Source organism: Chlorocebus sabaeus, chromosome 25, assembly GCF_047675955.1.
Source record: "Chlorocebus sabaeus isolate Y175 chromosome 25, mChlSab1.0.hap1, whole genome shotgun sequence".
Lineage (NCBI taxonomy): Eukaryota > Metazoa > Chordata > Mammalia > Primates > Cercopithecidae > Chlorocebus > Chlorocebus sabaeus.
Window position 1 is genome coordinate 23739889 of NC_132928.1, and position 14076 is coordinate 23753964.

General features: G+C 42.6%; 1 protein-coding gene across 2 annotated transcripts in view; it reads left to right on the forward strand.

Annotated features, from left to right (window-relative positions):
- The first annotated feature begins 461 nt into the window (after window positions 1–461).
- The window catches only part of NUCKS1 (nuclear casein kinase and cyclin dependent kinase substrate 1), a 37180-nt gene continuing 23565 nt past the window's right edge, over window positions 462–14076 (forward strand). The window contains exon 1 of one of the 2 annotated variants that reach the window (XM_007988717.3): window positions 462–713. In XM_007988717.3, coding sequence (XP_007986908.1) covers window positions 697–713 — 17 coding nt within the window. In that variant the 5' untranslated portion in view covers window positions 462–696. The remainder of the gene's footprint in view (window positions 714–14076) is intronic. The other variant, XM_007988718.3, reaches the window with a different exon arrangement.

Genomic DNA, 14076 nt, shown 5'->3' on the forward strand with positions numbered 1-14076 from the left:
TTTTGAACCTAAGGAATTTCCCTCCAATTCTGTAGCAGCCCCTTAGTGACGAATCTGCTACCTACCCCACAGGTTTTGCTATTAGAGGATTTTCTAGGTTATCAAGGCGGACGAGATGAAACACCATCAAACTAACACTGAGCAACGCTGAACTCTATACAAATCTTTTTTTCTAGTCTTTCTAAGATACGACCCCAGACGAATCTGCAACTCTGGAGTGGAAGCCAGGGGGCGGGCTAAGCAGCGACCATTTTTGTTTTGCGGCCCTGCGCTCTCAGAGCATCTTGACTAACAGGACCCCACGGTGAAGGTGGAGCCTGTCAGAGAGTAGGGCGGGGCCTGGAAGACGTGATGATTCAAACGGACTAATGATCTGGGCGCATCTGGCAGAAGTCTCCAATGAGCAGGCGTGTTGGGGAGGAGCGCACAAACCCTAGTGGGTTTGGTTGCACGGCGGCTTTGGCGCATTTTCGGCTGGTTTGATTCATCCATTTTGAAGAGACGGGGGAGCGGGGGGCTCGTCTGTTCCAGGAGCCCTGAACCAAAAAGCAGCGGAGTTTGAGGAGCTAGCAGCTCGGGGTTCGGCAGCAGCGGTCCCATCGGCTGAAGTTCGGGGGGGGTGGGGCGCCGAGCGCGCGGGGTGGGGGGGGGTCCTGGTCTTTGGCTTCTCGACTCGGTCCTGTTTCGACAGCGAACATGTCGCGGCCTGTCAGGTCAGTGCGGAGTCTGAGGCCTGGAGCGGGTTGGAGGGGGCTGGGGGTGAGTGGTGAAAAGAGTGGGGGACAGAAGGCTAGAGTCGGTCATCCCGGGTGCCACGCGCGGCCTCCTCCCTTTCGGGGCCCGCGCGCACCCTTGCGCGTGGGGGGCCCTGCTGGCGCGCGGGGGTGGCGGCTGCGCGCCCGTGCGCGCGCCCCTCCCCGCCCCGCGCCGCTGCAGGGCTCTGGTCTGCTCAGCTGCCTCCCCCACCCACCGCACTGGAGCGGGCGGGGTGTCCCTGAACCGCCAGCGGCCGCAGGGGGAGGGGTGTGAAGTCAGCGCCCCCAAGAGGCCCCACCTCCTCGGGGCCGTCCCCTTGGAGCCAGTGCTGGGAGGCGGGCGGACTCGAGCTCCACTCCCCACCTTCAGCGAGGAGGGGCGGAGGCACCCGTATTGCCCCTTCCCCCCCGCGACTGGCGCGGGGGTGGGGGCCCTGAGCCCTTTTTCTCTAGCGGACGGGGGTGTTCCAGGCAAAGGGGGAGGGGCAGCACACCCAACCGGCCCCGCGTCTGTCCTTCGGGGTCGCTGCAGGCCCCGCCTCCCGGATCGGGCCGAGCGTGGGCGGGACCCGTTTTTTTCCCCACGGGCAGAAGTGAGAGTTCGGGACTGGATCCTGGAAAATAATGGGCTGCTGCCTCTCTCCCCACCTCGGAGTTTTGAGAGAGTTAACCCTAAAGTTCGCTCGCTCTCTCCGACTAGAAATGTCCTTCCTCGGGGAAATGTCCGTACTCAGGGAGGTGCGGGTTAACAGCACAGCCCAAATCCCGTGTGGTTCTCGTTCCACTCTCACCCGCGTACGCGTCTCGGGATATTTTTGTAACCCTCTTGTCCCCGAGTGACTTTAGTAATAAAAGGGCTAGGTTCGGGTAACCATCAGACTCCATTCTCGGAATTTCAACAAGTTTGCTATTCCCCCAGCGGTCGGTGGAATCGTCCTATGCCATCCTCCAGGCTATTGTATGGAATGTGCCATTTATGGAGGGGTGTGGTTTAGTCCAATCTGTTGAGGCCTTGAAAAGGAGAGCTGTTGCAAATAAATATTTTTAATGTAAGGAATTGGCTTCTTTGCATAGTGTGTTTTCTAAATAAATAGATAAAGGCTTAGTTTTTTAATGTTTTTAACAGTTGTTGCTTCCTCTTCATTCCAAGTTGTGTGAGAAACGGAAGTATCTTTAATTAGAGTTCTAAAGAGAGGTTTGGGACCGTGGAAAGGGTTTTGTTCTACACCGTTCTGTCTCCAGACTAGATCATCCTCCAACTGGTGGTGGCATGGGACTGCATACTCCTACACACGGGGTGGGAATGAGGAGAAAGAGCTGCTGTTAGCTCTGTTTCAGTCAGCATCTGTGGTAACTCACGGTCTCTACTCTGAAAGTTATGCTGGCCTTTTGGTAAGGAGTCTAGATAGCTCTTTCAGAGTTATAGTATGCATAATTTTTTGGCATAAAACTTGATCGATGTATCTCATCAACTCACGTAGAATATTTTCTTTAGGATCAGGTAAAATATACAATACAATAAAGATTTATTTTACCTGGATTGGATCTTTTGTCTTCTGGAAGTAATTACTGTGTGGTCAAATTAGGTTATTTTTCTCTACCTTTTAAACTTTAATCCACTAAGTTTTGATGACTTTATTTTATTGTGGTGACATTCTTATCTCATCTGCCTGAATTTGTTTTCCCAGATTTAGGTATTGGAACATGAACAGAACATTTTTACTGGAAAACTTGGATTTTTTATGTTACCATGTGGGGATATATATATTAAGCACATTCTATCAGTTTTTTGGGGGACTTCACAACTTTTTTCTTACTCAGTATGTTGTTTAAACTAATTTTGACCTTGTTTATTGCCCCTAATTGAAGAGTGAAGTTAATATGTGTGGGCTGTTACTTTTTTTTTTTTTTTTTTGCCATTTTCAAATTATTAATTTCAGAGCACGTTGGTTACCAAGTATATTTTAGTCATAAATTCTCTTTGTAATTATTTTTTAAAAGAAGTCTTTATTCATGACCAATAATAAAGCAGAAATAATTAAACTTGAGTTTGGTGGTTTGTTAAATTTTGCAATAAAAAAGTCCTGACTTAGGGAAATGCTGTTGTTTCAAAGTATAATTGAAGAATCTGTGTTAGTGCATTTAACATCAACAAAAAAAAGTGATAGACTTGACCTGATTTCAGAATCATCAGCTTTGTTTTAAAAACAAAAAAGCAAAAGTTGGAAAATATTGTCACTGTGTAGTCTTTTGGGGTATTTTTGCCCTTAGGCCTGTGTATAATTTTGGAGCTTTTCTGGTTCTCATTTTACAATTAATATCCATTTTTATTTTAATATGAACCTAAACATTTTAAGAGCATTCGGAAGTGTACCAGTGGCACCTTAACATCAGTTTCCAAATGAAGGGTGGTATGGTGGACCTTTTGGCTACTGCATGGCTTAGCATAGACCTCTGTCTAGCACGTTATGTTTAACTTTGTTCATACAAGATTGCTGTCTTTACCCTTTGCAGTGGCTGACTTCTAAATGAGAGCTCAAATATTTTAGACCTTGGATTCAAATTAATACCTTAAAATTAGTCTTGGAGCTAGGAAGAGGTTTAGGCAAACTCACTTTATTAAACCTAGTTTAATGGGGACCTGAATAAGTGAGGTGCCTTGCATCACGAACTAGTAGGTGCAAATGTTGGGCCGAGAACCTAGATTTCCCAACTCCCAGTTCTGCTGCTCCCCACCCGCATGATCACCGTACCTTCTGCCCGATCAATATTAATGTTATTAGTGCTGATTAAAGAACATAGTGTATAACATTTTTAACTTTAAAGTACTTTCATGAGTCAGCTTTGTGAGGAAGGAAGGAAAATGTCGTTACTTCTAAGGGGTGAGAAAGAAAGATTTACTGACTTGCCCAAACTAGAAACCAGATTTCTTGAAATTCAGCTTTGTTACATTCTCCAGAGATCCTCCTCCCTTACTGAAAGTGATCCAGGTTGCTCAAATCAATCTTTTTGCTTCTCCTTAAGTGTGCTTGATACCTTGTCTTTTAACACTTGAGATTGTAAGGAACCTTACCATTGAAAATTTAGATGTGAAAACATAAGCTCTTACAAGTTGTTATAAAATTTATTTTATTGTTTGTCATGTTTACAAGTAATGTTGAGAATTAACTGCTTTGCCAGGATTCCAGTTTGCTTTCTATTCAGAGAGAATTGTTTGGGCCATGCCTGGATTCTAAAAATTAATATTCTCTTCCCTAAAACAGTTAGTTTCGCCGGGCGCGGTGGCTCAAGCCTGTAATCCCAGCACTTTGGGAGGCCGAGACGGGCGGATCACGAGGTCAGAAGATCGAGACCATCCTGGCTAACACGGTGAAACCCCGTCTCTACTAAAACTACAAAAAAAAACTAGCCGGGCGAGGTGGCGGGCGCCTGTAGTCCCAGCTACTCGGGAGGCTGAGGCAGGAGAATGGCATGAACCCGGGAGGCGGAGCTTGCAGTGAGCTGAGATCCGGCCACTGCACTCCAGCCCCAGCGACAGAGCGAGACTCTGTCTCAAAAAAAAAAAAAAAAAAAAAAAAAAAACAGTTAGTTTCAAGAAGTCCTCAGCTAAAGAGAAAAACTAGAAACTTGAAAATTCAAGGTAATTCAAAATTTGTTATCAAATGTGCACACGAAGACACAAGTTTAATATGGTTGTAGATGAGACTGGCTCATTCTCTTCTGTAGTTTGTGTGTGTGTGAAGTGTGAGTTTTTTTTTTTTTTTTTTTTGAGACGGAGTCTCGCTCTGCCACCCAGACTGGAGTGCAGTGGCCGGATCTCAGCTCACTGCAAGCTCCGCCTCCCGGGTTCACGCCATTCTCCTGCCTCAGCCTCCCGAGTAGCTGGGACTACAGGCGCCCGCCACCTCGCCCGGCTAGTTTTTTCATATATTTTAGTAGAGACGGGGTTTCACCGTGTCAGCCAGGATGGTCTCGATCTCCTGACCTCGTGATCCGCCCATCTCGGCCTCCCAAAGTGCTGGGATTACAGGCTTGAGCCACCGCGCCCGGCCGTCAGTGTGAGTTTATTAACCTTGGACCTATACTTCTTAAAATTACATGTCACTTTCCTCTAAAAAGACATAATTCCTTCAAAGATACGCCATCAAAGATACCTTACATAATTTACAACACCTGAATAATGGAGGAGTTATTTATTTATTTGAGATAGGATTTCCCTCTTGTTGCCCAGGCTGGACTGTAATGGTGCTATCTCGGCTCCCTGGAACCTCTGCCTCCCAGATTCAAGTGATTCTCCTGCCTCAGCCTACAGAGTAGCTGGGATTACAGGCACCCACTACCACATTCAGCTAATTTTTGTTATTTTTAGGAGAGACAGGGTTTCACCATGTTGGTCAGGCTGGTCTCGAACTCCTGACCTCAAGTGATCCACCCACCTCAGCCTCCCAAAGTGCTGGGATTATAGATATGAGCTACAGCACCGGCCCAGCTGGGAAGTTAATTTTATAAGAAAAGTATTCACTTTTGCTCAACATACATGTAATTAATTATCTGAAAATTACAATGTTTAAAATGTTTTCAGTGTAATTAAACATTGAGAAAAAGTGCAGAGTCAGGAACTGTGCTAGAGGTTTTCACTTTGTTTTATCCTTACTACAACCCTGTAACAAGTATTTTTCTTTATCACCATGTAACGTGACAAAACAAGCTTAAAGAATATGTTACAGAGCTATAATAGCAGAGCTAAGGTTTGAGCCCAGATCCGAATACAAAACTAGCATTTTTTTCCATGGTACTAATCTTTCTTGCCTAGTATTCAGTGTGAAGATGGTCAAGTTTTTTTATTTAGTATCTCCTCAATGGTGAATACATTCTATATACATTGATTTTTAGCTCTCTGTATAAAACATTTTAGGAAAAACAGCCAAAATGTGTTAACATGAGCATTTTTGCTCAACTCAATATTTAAAATAATTTTCAGAGGTACTTTTTGTTTTGTTTTGATTTTTGGTTTTTTTTGAGACAGGGTCTCACTGTCGCCCAGGCAGTAGTGCTGTGGTGTGATGACAGACTCACTGCATCCTCCCACCTCAGACTTTCCGGTAGCTGGGACTATAGGTGTGGCCCACCATGCCTGGCTAGTTTTTTGTAGACAGGGTTTCACCATGTTGTCCAGGCTGAGAGAGAGAATTAAAAGTACTAAATTTAAAAAATAAATAAGCTAGAAAGAACTTAAGTCCAGTTCCTTCAGTTTACTAGTGATGACTTTGAACCCAAGGAGTTAGTGTAGAGATAATAGGCCAGATTTAGATGGCATAAATATCCTTTTTACTCTTTGTATTTACAGTATTTGATTCTACAGAGAATGTTTCGAAGTCCACATTCCTGGTTTGAAACCATTGGGGCCATATGTGGTTTTAAATTATTGAAAAATTTGGAATTCCCAAAAGGTAATAGGATGCGTGTACTGTATAGTAATGTACCATCACTAGTTTAGAATAGTACTCCTATAAACAATCACATTAGTATCTCTAGTGAGGGCCGGGCGCGGTGGCTCACGCCTGTAATCCTAGAACTTTGGGAGGCTGAGGCGGGTGGATCACATGAGGAGTTTGAGACCAGCCTGGCCAACATGGAGAAACCCTGTCTCTACTAAAAATACAAAATGAGTCGGGCGTGGTGGCAGGCGCCTGTAATCCCAGCTACTTGGGAGGCTGAGGCAGGAAAATTGCTTGAACCCGGGAGGCAGAGGTTGCAGTGAGCTTGCACCATTGCACTCGAGCCTAGGCCACAAGAGCTCCATCTCAAAAAACAAAACAAAACAAAAAAATCTCTAGTGAATTTAAGAATTTTCACACAGATATGAAAGGCCTCACATTTAGGTCGTCATGTTTTGCCACCATGTAAGTTATGAAAATACTTAATTTTCAGAACTTTTTGGATTTCGAAATTGTGGGTTGGTGATTGAGGACATTTAACAGCATGAGCTGAAAAAAAATCACTTCTTCGCTTAATAGAATTATCAATTACTGAGCAACTCTTAGGTGCCAAATAATTCCACCAGATACTTTATACATATTTCAAAATCATGCACAACTCTTCAAGGCATATGTTATCCTCATTTCGTATGTTAGGCCTGAGGCTAGGATAAATAAAGTAACTGACACAGTTCACCTAACTATTAAGAGATGAAGCAGGAATTTGAATCCTACTGTGAACAACCCAAAGCCAGTTCGTGATCTTTTCAATGTGACATTGTCACAGGGTACACTTTGTCACGGTGTTAGCACATTTTGTCGTCTTTGGAGCAAGTTACAGTTCATAATAGAACTTTTGTGGAGAGGCCTAATTTTCTGGGGAGGAAGAGAAGAAAATGTGAAGAGATTAACGGGAGATACACCTGACAGGAGGAAAAACCTGTGAGCCTTTGCCTAGAAAAAGGTGGCATTGTTTTAAGTTTATACATTTCAAAATATGAGGGCATTTCCCCTTGACTAGGTGATTCCAAAGCCACCTAAAGGACAAAAAGGAAATGAGGGACTCATTTTACATAAAAATATGGATGCAAAAAATGCTAAACAGACTATAAGCTAACTGAAACCAATGCGTACAATAACTCACTGTCATCAGTAGGCTCTTGGAAACTTCTAACTTTAAGCAAAAGGATATACAGTAGGCAGGTTCTTGAATAATGTTTTGTTACAAGGTTGATGAGAAAGAACGGTCTTGTGCAACATTTCGCTTAAGGCCTGGGTTTCCAAGAGCCTGTCGGTGACATTAAGTGAGAACTTAACTGTATTAAAAATATATGTGATCAAGTAGGGTTTGTCCCAAGAACAAAACAATCTGTTTCTGTGAGTCAACATATTGAAAGACTAAAGGAAAAACCATTGCATTTGAAAAAGGTGTAATGCCTATTGTAAAACTTAATGCAAATGGAGATGTTGAACTCCATTGGAGTAATAGTATTTTGCAGTTATAAAGCATTTTACAATTTTCAAAGCTTTTTCTCACTGGTTTCTTCTAGCCCAAAAAACACCATTAGTTAAATAAAGCTAATTTTGAATAAAGGTTTTTGCTTTTTGGGGTTTTTTGGCCTATTTTCCCCAAAAATGTAATAGTCACCATACTGTGTAACTCTAGGATACTGCACGTGTTATAATCTACATGAATGTCGTCTCTCTAGAGTTGTATGATTTACAATCTGCATAGCCAAATGCTTTACTTTGGAAACTTTGAACTTAAAAAGTATTGAGCATGCTGAAAAGTGTTTAATTTGCATTTTTAAAACAATTCCTAGCTGTAAAAGGAGAGTGACCGTATTACTCTAAATTCAGAAGTAGCTATTTGAATTGTTGAGACTGGAGACTGCATCTAGGAGACTCGCATGTTGTGGACAATAGGAGGAAAGCTTGATTTATTTGTTTGTTTATTTTTTATTTTATTTTATTTTTTGAGACAGAGTCTCGCCCTGTCGCCCAGGCTGGAGTGCAGTGGTGCGATCTCAGCTCACTGCAAGCTCCGCCTCCCGGGTTCACGCCATTCTCCGGCCTCAGCCTCCTGAGTAGCTGGAACTACAGGCGCCCACCACCACGCCCAGCTAATTTTTTTGTATTTTTAGTAGAGACGGGGTTTCACCGTGTTAACCAGGATGGTCTCGATCTCCTAACCTCGTGATCTGCCCACCTCGGCCTCCCAAAGTGCTGGAATTACAGGCTGAGCCACCACGCCCGGCCCCAGGAGGAAACCTTTTATTTTTTAGCACAAGACCACTTTGGTCAAACTGGGCATCCCTTTGTTTTGTTGGGAAAAAATTATTGCTGTCTAGATTCTAGGAAGTGAAACTAATCGTTACACAGTTATACTGCCATGTTGTAAAATAACTAAATGGTCTTAATTATAAGTCTTTGAAACACTTTAGATGAAGAGGCCACAGGCTGCTTAAGAGTGTTTCAACTAGGTATTGCAGTTTTCAGGAGCTTCTTAGGTATTATCTATTATTTGAATTGTGTATCTGTTCAGTTCTGTGCTAAGCAAGGTGATCTTCAGGGAGATTTCCTTTCCAGCTACCTTTGGTTGGAGTGTTCCAGGTCACAATAAAATAACTTAGGAAATGAACTGCTGAAGAAACTAAATATTAGCTCCACTGAAAGAGTAAAAGTCAGTCCTGCTATCTCACGCTGGGATAACATACAGCTGCTTATCTTCCAAGGACTTGCTGCAGCTCTAGAGATTCATAACAACCCCTCTTCCTTGAGTGACTACTGCTTTCTTACAGAGAAACTTGGTTCTGTAAAATCAGAGACTATCAGAAACTTTACTGTTTGGAATTCTATCAGTAAAAATGAAACATCACACTTTGTCAGGAAGATCTAAGTCATTTTAACACAGAGAACTACCTTTGATTTACAACTTCAGAGCTTTGGATAAAATTCTGCATCTACCCTAACTTCTTTCCCAGGAAATAGGACCCTAGTTCCACTCTGCAGTTCAGACCTGATATTGATCCCTTTAACACAGTTCTGTGCTTGTAGCCTATCAAGATACTGCTTCATTTATCTTAGTTCTACACTTCTCCAAACTTCTGTAACTTTTTCTGTTATGTGAGATGCTCCACACTTCTCTGATGTGCTTGTCCTTCATTGTATTCAGTTAATAAACCTAACTTTGTCAGGCTACAGGTTTGTCCCTAGCGTTTGAGTTAGACAGTTTCGAAGATACCACCGAGGTTTCCAAGATGATGGGACTCTACTCAGTAATTGCGCATCTGAGACCCCTTCAGTCTCACACATTGGAGGTTTCTCTGTCTCCAGTTGGATAGGTTTTACACTAAGCTTCCATTAGGAAAAATCTAACCTAGCTGACTTCATTTATCAAATACTTTATCTTATGCTCATTGAAATTTGTGTGTGACTTTTTTTTTTTTTTTTTTTTTGAGACGAGTCTTGCTCTGTCGCCCAGGCTGAAGTGCAGTGGCGCGATCTTGGCTCACTGCAAGCTCACTTCCCAGGTTCACGCCATTCTCCTGCCTCAGCCTGCCAAGTAGCTGGGACTACAGGTGCCCGCCACCATGCCCGGCTAATTTTTTGTATTTTTAGTAGAGACAGGGTTTCACCGTGTTAGCCAGGATGGTCTCGATCTCCTGACCTCAAGTGATCTGCCCGCCTCGGCCTCCGAAGGCAGGATTACAGGCGTGAGCCACCACGCCCAGCAATGTGTGACTTTAAAAGAAAACATTTTCCTATACGGTGAAACTGAACCTGGTAAGTTGTGAAATAAAGTAACTTGAGTCTTGGGAATAAGGAGTGCCTTATAAGAGTTAATACTTATTCATAGGGCTAACCCATTAACAAGTTGGTAAAATATATATATATATATATACTTAGTAGGAAATTGTGATCTAGTAAATGTGTCTGGCTTAGTCATTCAGAACACCTTTACCCACCTCCGTTTTCTGCAGAAATTAGAAACATCCGATTTGAAAAAATTAGGAACTCTTTTTCTATAATACTATTGGGGATTTTGTTTTTATTTTTGCTTTCTCTTGTGGCTTTGTTGTGAATTTTGTATTTGTTTTATTTTTTTGAGACAGGGTCTCAATCTGTCACTCAGACTGGAATGCAGTGGCCTGATCTCATTGCAACATCAGCTTCCTGGGCTCAAGCGATCCTCCCACCTCAGTCTCCCAAGTAGCTGGGACTACAGGCGCGTGCCATCACGACTGGCTGAATTTTTTTTTGTTTTTTTTTAGAAAAGACAGGGTATTGCCGTGTGGTTCAGGCTGGTCTCGAACTCCTGGTACTTGAGCAATCCTGCCGTGTCCGCCTCCCAGAGTGCTGCGATTACAGGTGTGAGCTACCACAACCGGAGGGAATTTGATATTTTAAATTGTGAATAGGATGGGCCGGGTGTGGTGGTTTACGCCTATAATCCCAGCACTTTGGGAGGCCGAGGTGGGTGGATTGCTTGAGTCCTGGAGTTTGAGGGCAGCCTGGCCAACATGGTGAAACCCCGTCTCTACTAAACATTTAAAAAAAAAAAAAAAAAAAAACCGTCTGTGGTGGTGCACAACTGTAATCCCAGCTACTGGGGAGGCAGAGGTTGCATTGAGCCATCATCATGCCACTGCACTGCATCCAGCCTGGACAACAGAGGGAGACACTCTCTCAAAAAAAAAAAACCTAAAGTAAATAATTGGATGATGTAAAATACAGTCAAAACAATGTATTTTAGGCCAAAAGGAACTTAAAGGTCAAGATAAGTGAAGCTATTGTAAGAAATTACCTGGAGGTGGCCAGTGCAGTGGCTCACACCTATAATCCCAACACTTTGGGAGGCTGAGGAGGGCATATCACTTGAGTCAAGGAATTCGAGACCAACCTGAGCAATAGGGAGACCTCATCTCTACAAAAAAAATAAACAAAATCAGCCAGACATGGCGTTGCACAACTATAGTCCCAGCTACTTAAGATGCTGAGGCAGGAGGATTGCTTGAGCTCAGGAGTTTGAGACTAACCTGGGCAATATGCCGAAACTCCATCTCTACAAAAAAATTTAGCCAGTGTTGTAGTCCCAGCTACTGGAGTAGGGGGTGAGGTGGGAAGATCGCTTGAGCCCAGGAGGTCCAGGCTGCTGTTAGCTGTCATTGCAGAGTGAGACCTTGTCTCAAAAAAAAAAAAAAAAAAAATTTGAGTTGTGTTCAGGCATTCTGCCCTCAAATGTTTTTACATGCTGAGAAAATCTTGCATGTGAGATTTCTTAATCTTTGAGGTGGGAAGAGTGGAAAGAGGTAAATGTTCCAAATTTTAAAGGGAAGGCAGCAGTACTTCGTGTGCAGCAACTTTAATTGCATCAGTTATTTGGAAGAGTTAGATTTGTAAAGACTTAGGAAAGGAAGGCTTGAGAAGCTGCATCAATAGTGGCATGTGTGGATTATAGGTTTGGAAGGACTTGGGTTGGAAAATTGCTTTTACCACTTAATGGCTTGCAGTAAAGTTACTTGGCCTTTTGAGCATTAGTTTCCTCAGTTAATTAGCTCCTCTTGTGACATTAGGGTGAGAATTAAATGAGAATTTAGACAAAGTAACTAGTATATTTCAAATATCTGAAGTAACTGCTGTTATAATTATTACTAAAAGTCACCGTGGATTCACACACAAAAAGAATATCTTATAGATCAGTAGTCTTCATAATGTTTGCTTTTGGAGGTAACAAACATTTGATTCAAATTTTATGTAGTTGTTTATTTGAGACAGGTTCTCTGTCACCCAGGCCAGAGTGCAGTGTGGTGATCTCGGCTCACACTGCAACCTACAGCCTCCCGGGCTCAAGCTGTTCTCCCACCTCAGCCCCTGGAATGGCTGGGACTTCACAGGTGCGTGCCACCACACCCAGCTAATTTATTTGTATTTATTTTTATAGAGATGAAGTTTCTTCATGATACCTAGGCTGATCTCTGATCTCGAATTTATGGGCTGAAGCAATCCGCCCACCTTGGCCTCCCACAGTGCTGGGATTACAGGTACGGGCTGTGGACCACCACACCTGGCTCAAATTTTAGTATATGTGCTACCGAAGTGAGCACGCCTGGCTCAAATTTTAAGTATAATTTTGGGCCAGGCGTAGTGGTTCCCGCCTGTAATCTCAGCATGGTGGGAGGATTGCATAAGCCCAGGAGTTGGAGACCAGCCTGGGCAACCTGTCGCTACAAAAAAAAAAAAAAAAAAAAAAAATTAGCTGGGCATGGTAGTGTCCACCTGTAGTCCTAGGTACTCTGGAGGCTACAGTGAGCCACAACAGTCCAGCCTGGGTGACAGTAAAAGCCTGTCTTTTAAAAATAAATAGGCTGGGCATGGTGGCTCATGCTTGTAATCCTAGCACTTTGGGAGGCCGAGGCGGGCAGATCACTTCAGGTCAGGAGTTTGAAACCAGCCTGGCTAACATGAGGGAACCCTGTCTCTACTAAAAATACAAAAAAGTTAGCCGGGCATGATGGCGGGCGCCAGTAATCTCAGCTACTGGGGAGGCTGAGGCAGGAGAATTGCTTGAACCTGGGAGGCGGAGGTTGCAGTGAGCTGAGATCACTGCATCTCAAAAAAAAAAAAAAAAAATAGATAAATACAATTTTGGAAGTAAAGTTTAGCAGTTTTCTTTAATGTGGAACTTTCAAAGTTTTTCACATTAAAATTCATTTTGAATGTTTATTGGGGAGGTAATATTGATAAAATCCAATTGATAATTACCAGTAAATTCTTAGAAAACCTATTTTGGCAGAACACAGGTTGGGCAATTCTGTAATAATTTTTAAAATATGATACTATAAGATAAATGTATACTTTTAAAATACTTTTGATTAGCTGTGTTCGATTTTATGATTCCTGGGAAGATTTTGTTCGAACAGAAGGTGTTTACTGCTCAAAAGTTTAACTGTCACTGATTTAAATGAACTAATTTCCTTTTTAAAAAATTTATTAGAGCAAAAGAATTCTGTGAAAATACCGTGGTTTTATTTCAACAAGGATTTTGACAGCTTCACGTAAGGTCCTTGTAAGATGGAGAAATATAGGCAGAATGATAGTTCAGTGTGAGGGACTTTGCCTGAGCAGCCTTACCCAGAGAGGGCTGGCAAATAAATAGATTGTTACCCTGGAAGACTTTCCACTGATGCCTGAAAGGGTTCTGTTCTTGGCATATCTTATAATTAATGATATGGATGAGGACACTGATGGTGTGCTGATTAAATTTGCAGTTGATAAGAAGTTGGGGAAGATAAATAATATGCTGAAATAGCAGGATCAGGATATCAAATGGTCTTAGATTATGGAAAAGGAGGTTTTAGTCATTGGAATTACAATATGTAGTCCACTGAATGATGGAACAGTCCAAAAGGGAACTGAAATCTTGGATTGCATTTAAGTATAGAGTAGAATAGGAAGAGGAGGGTCATAATCCTGATCTGCTCCGCTCCCCATTCCCCATCTTTTTATAACCATATTATGTTTCATCCTGGGTGCTGCTTTAATATTTACTAAATCCAAGGTGGTATGGAAGAAAGCAGCTAGAGCATGAAGAGAGTACTTGAAATATGAGGAAGTGTTAAAAAGGAACCCTAGTATTTAGCTTCAAAGAAAAAGTGGGAATAGTCATATAAATTTAAGGAATGCTCTGAAGAGGAGGGGTTAGATTTAGACCATGCTAATCCCAGGAGGTGGAACTAGATAGAACCAGTGAGTGGACATTAGAGGCAGATTCATCTCATTGTAAAGAACTATTTAATTATTGGAATTTTCTTTCTTTTTTTTGAGACAGAATTTTGCTCTGT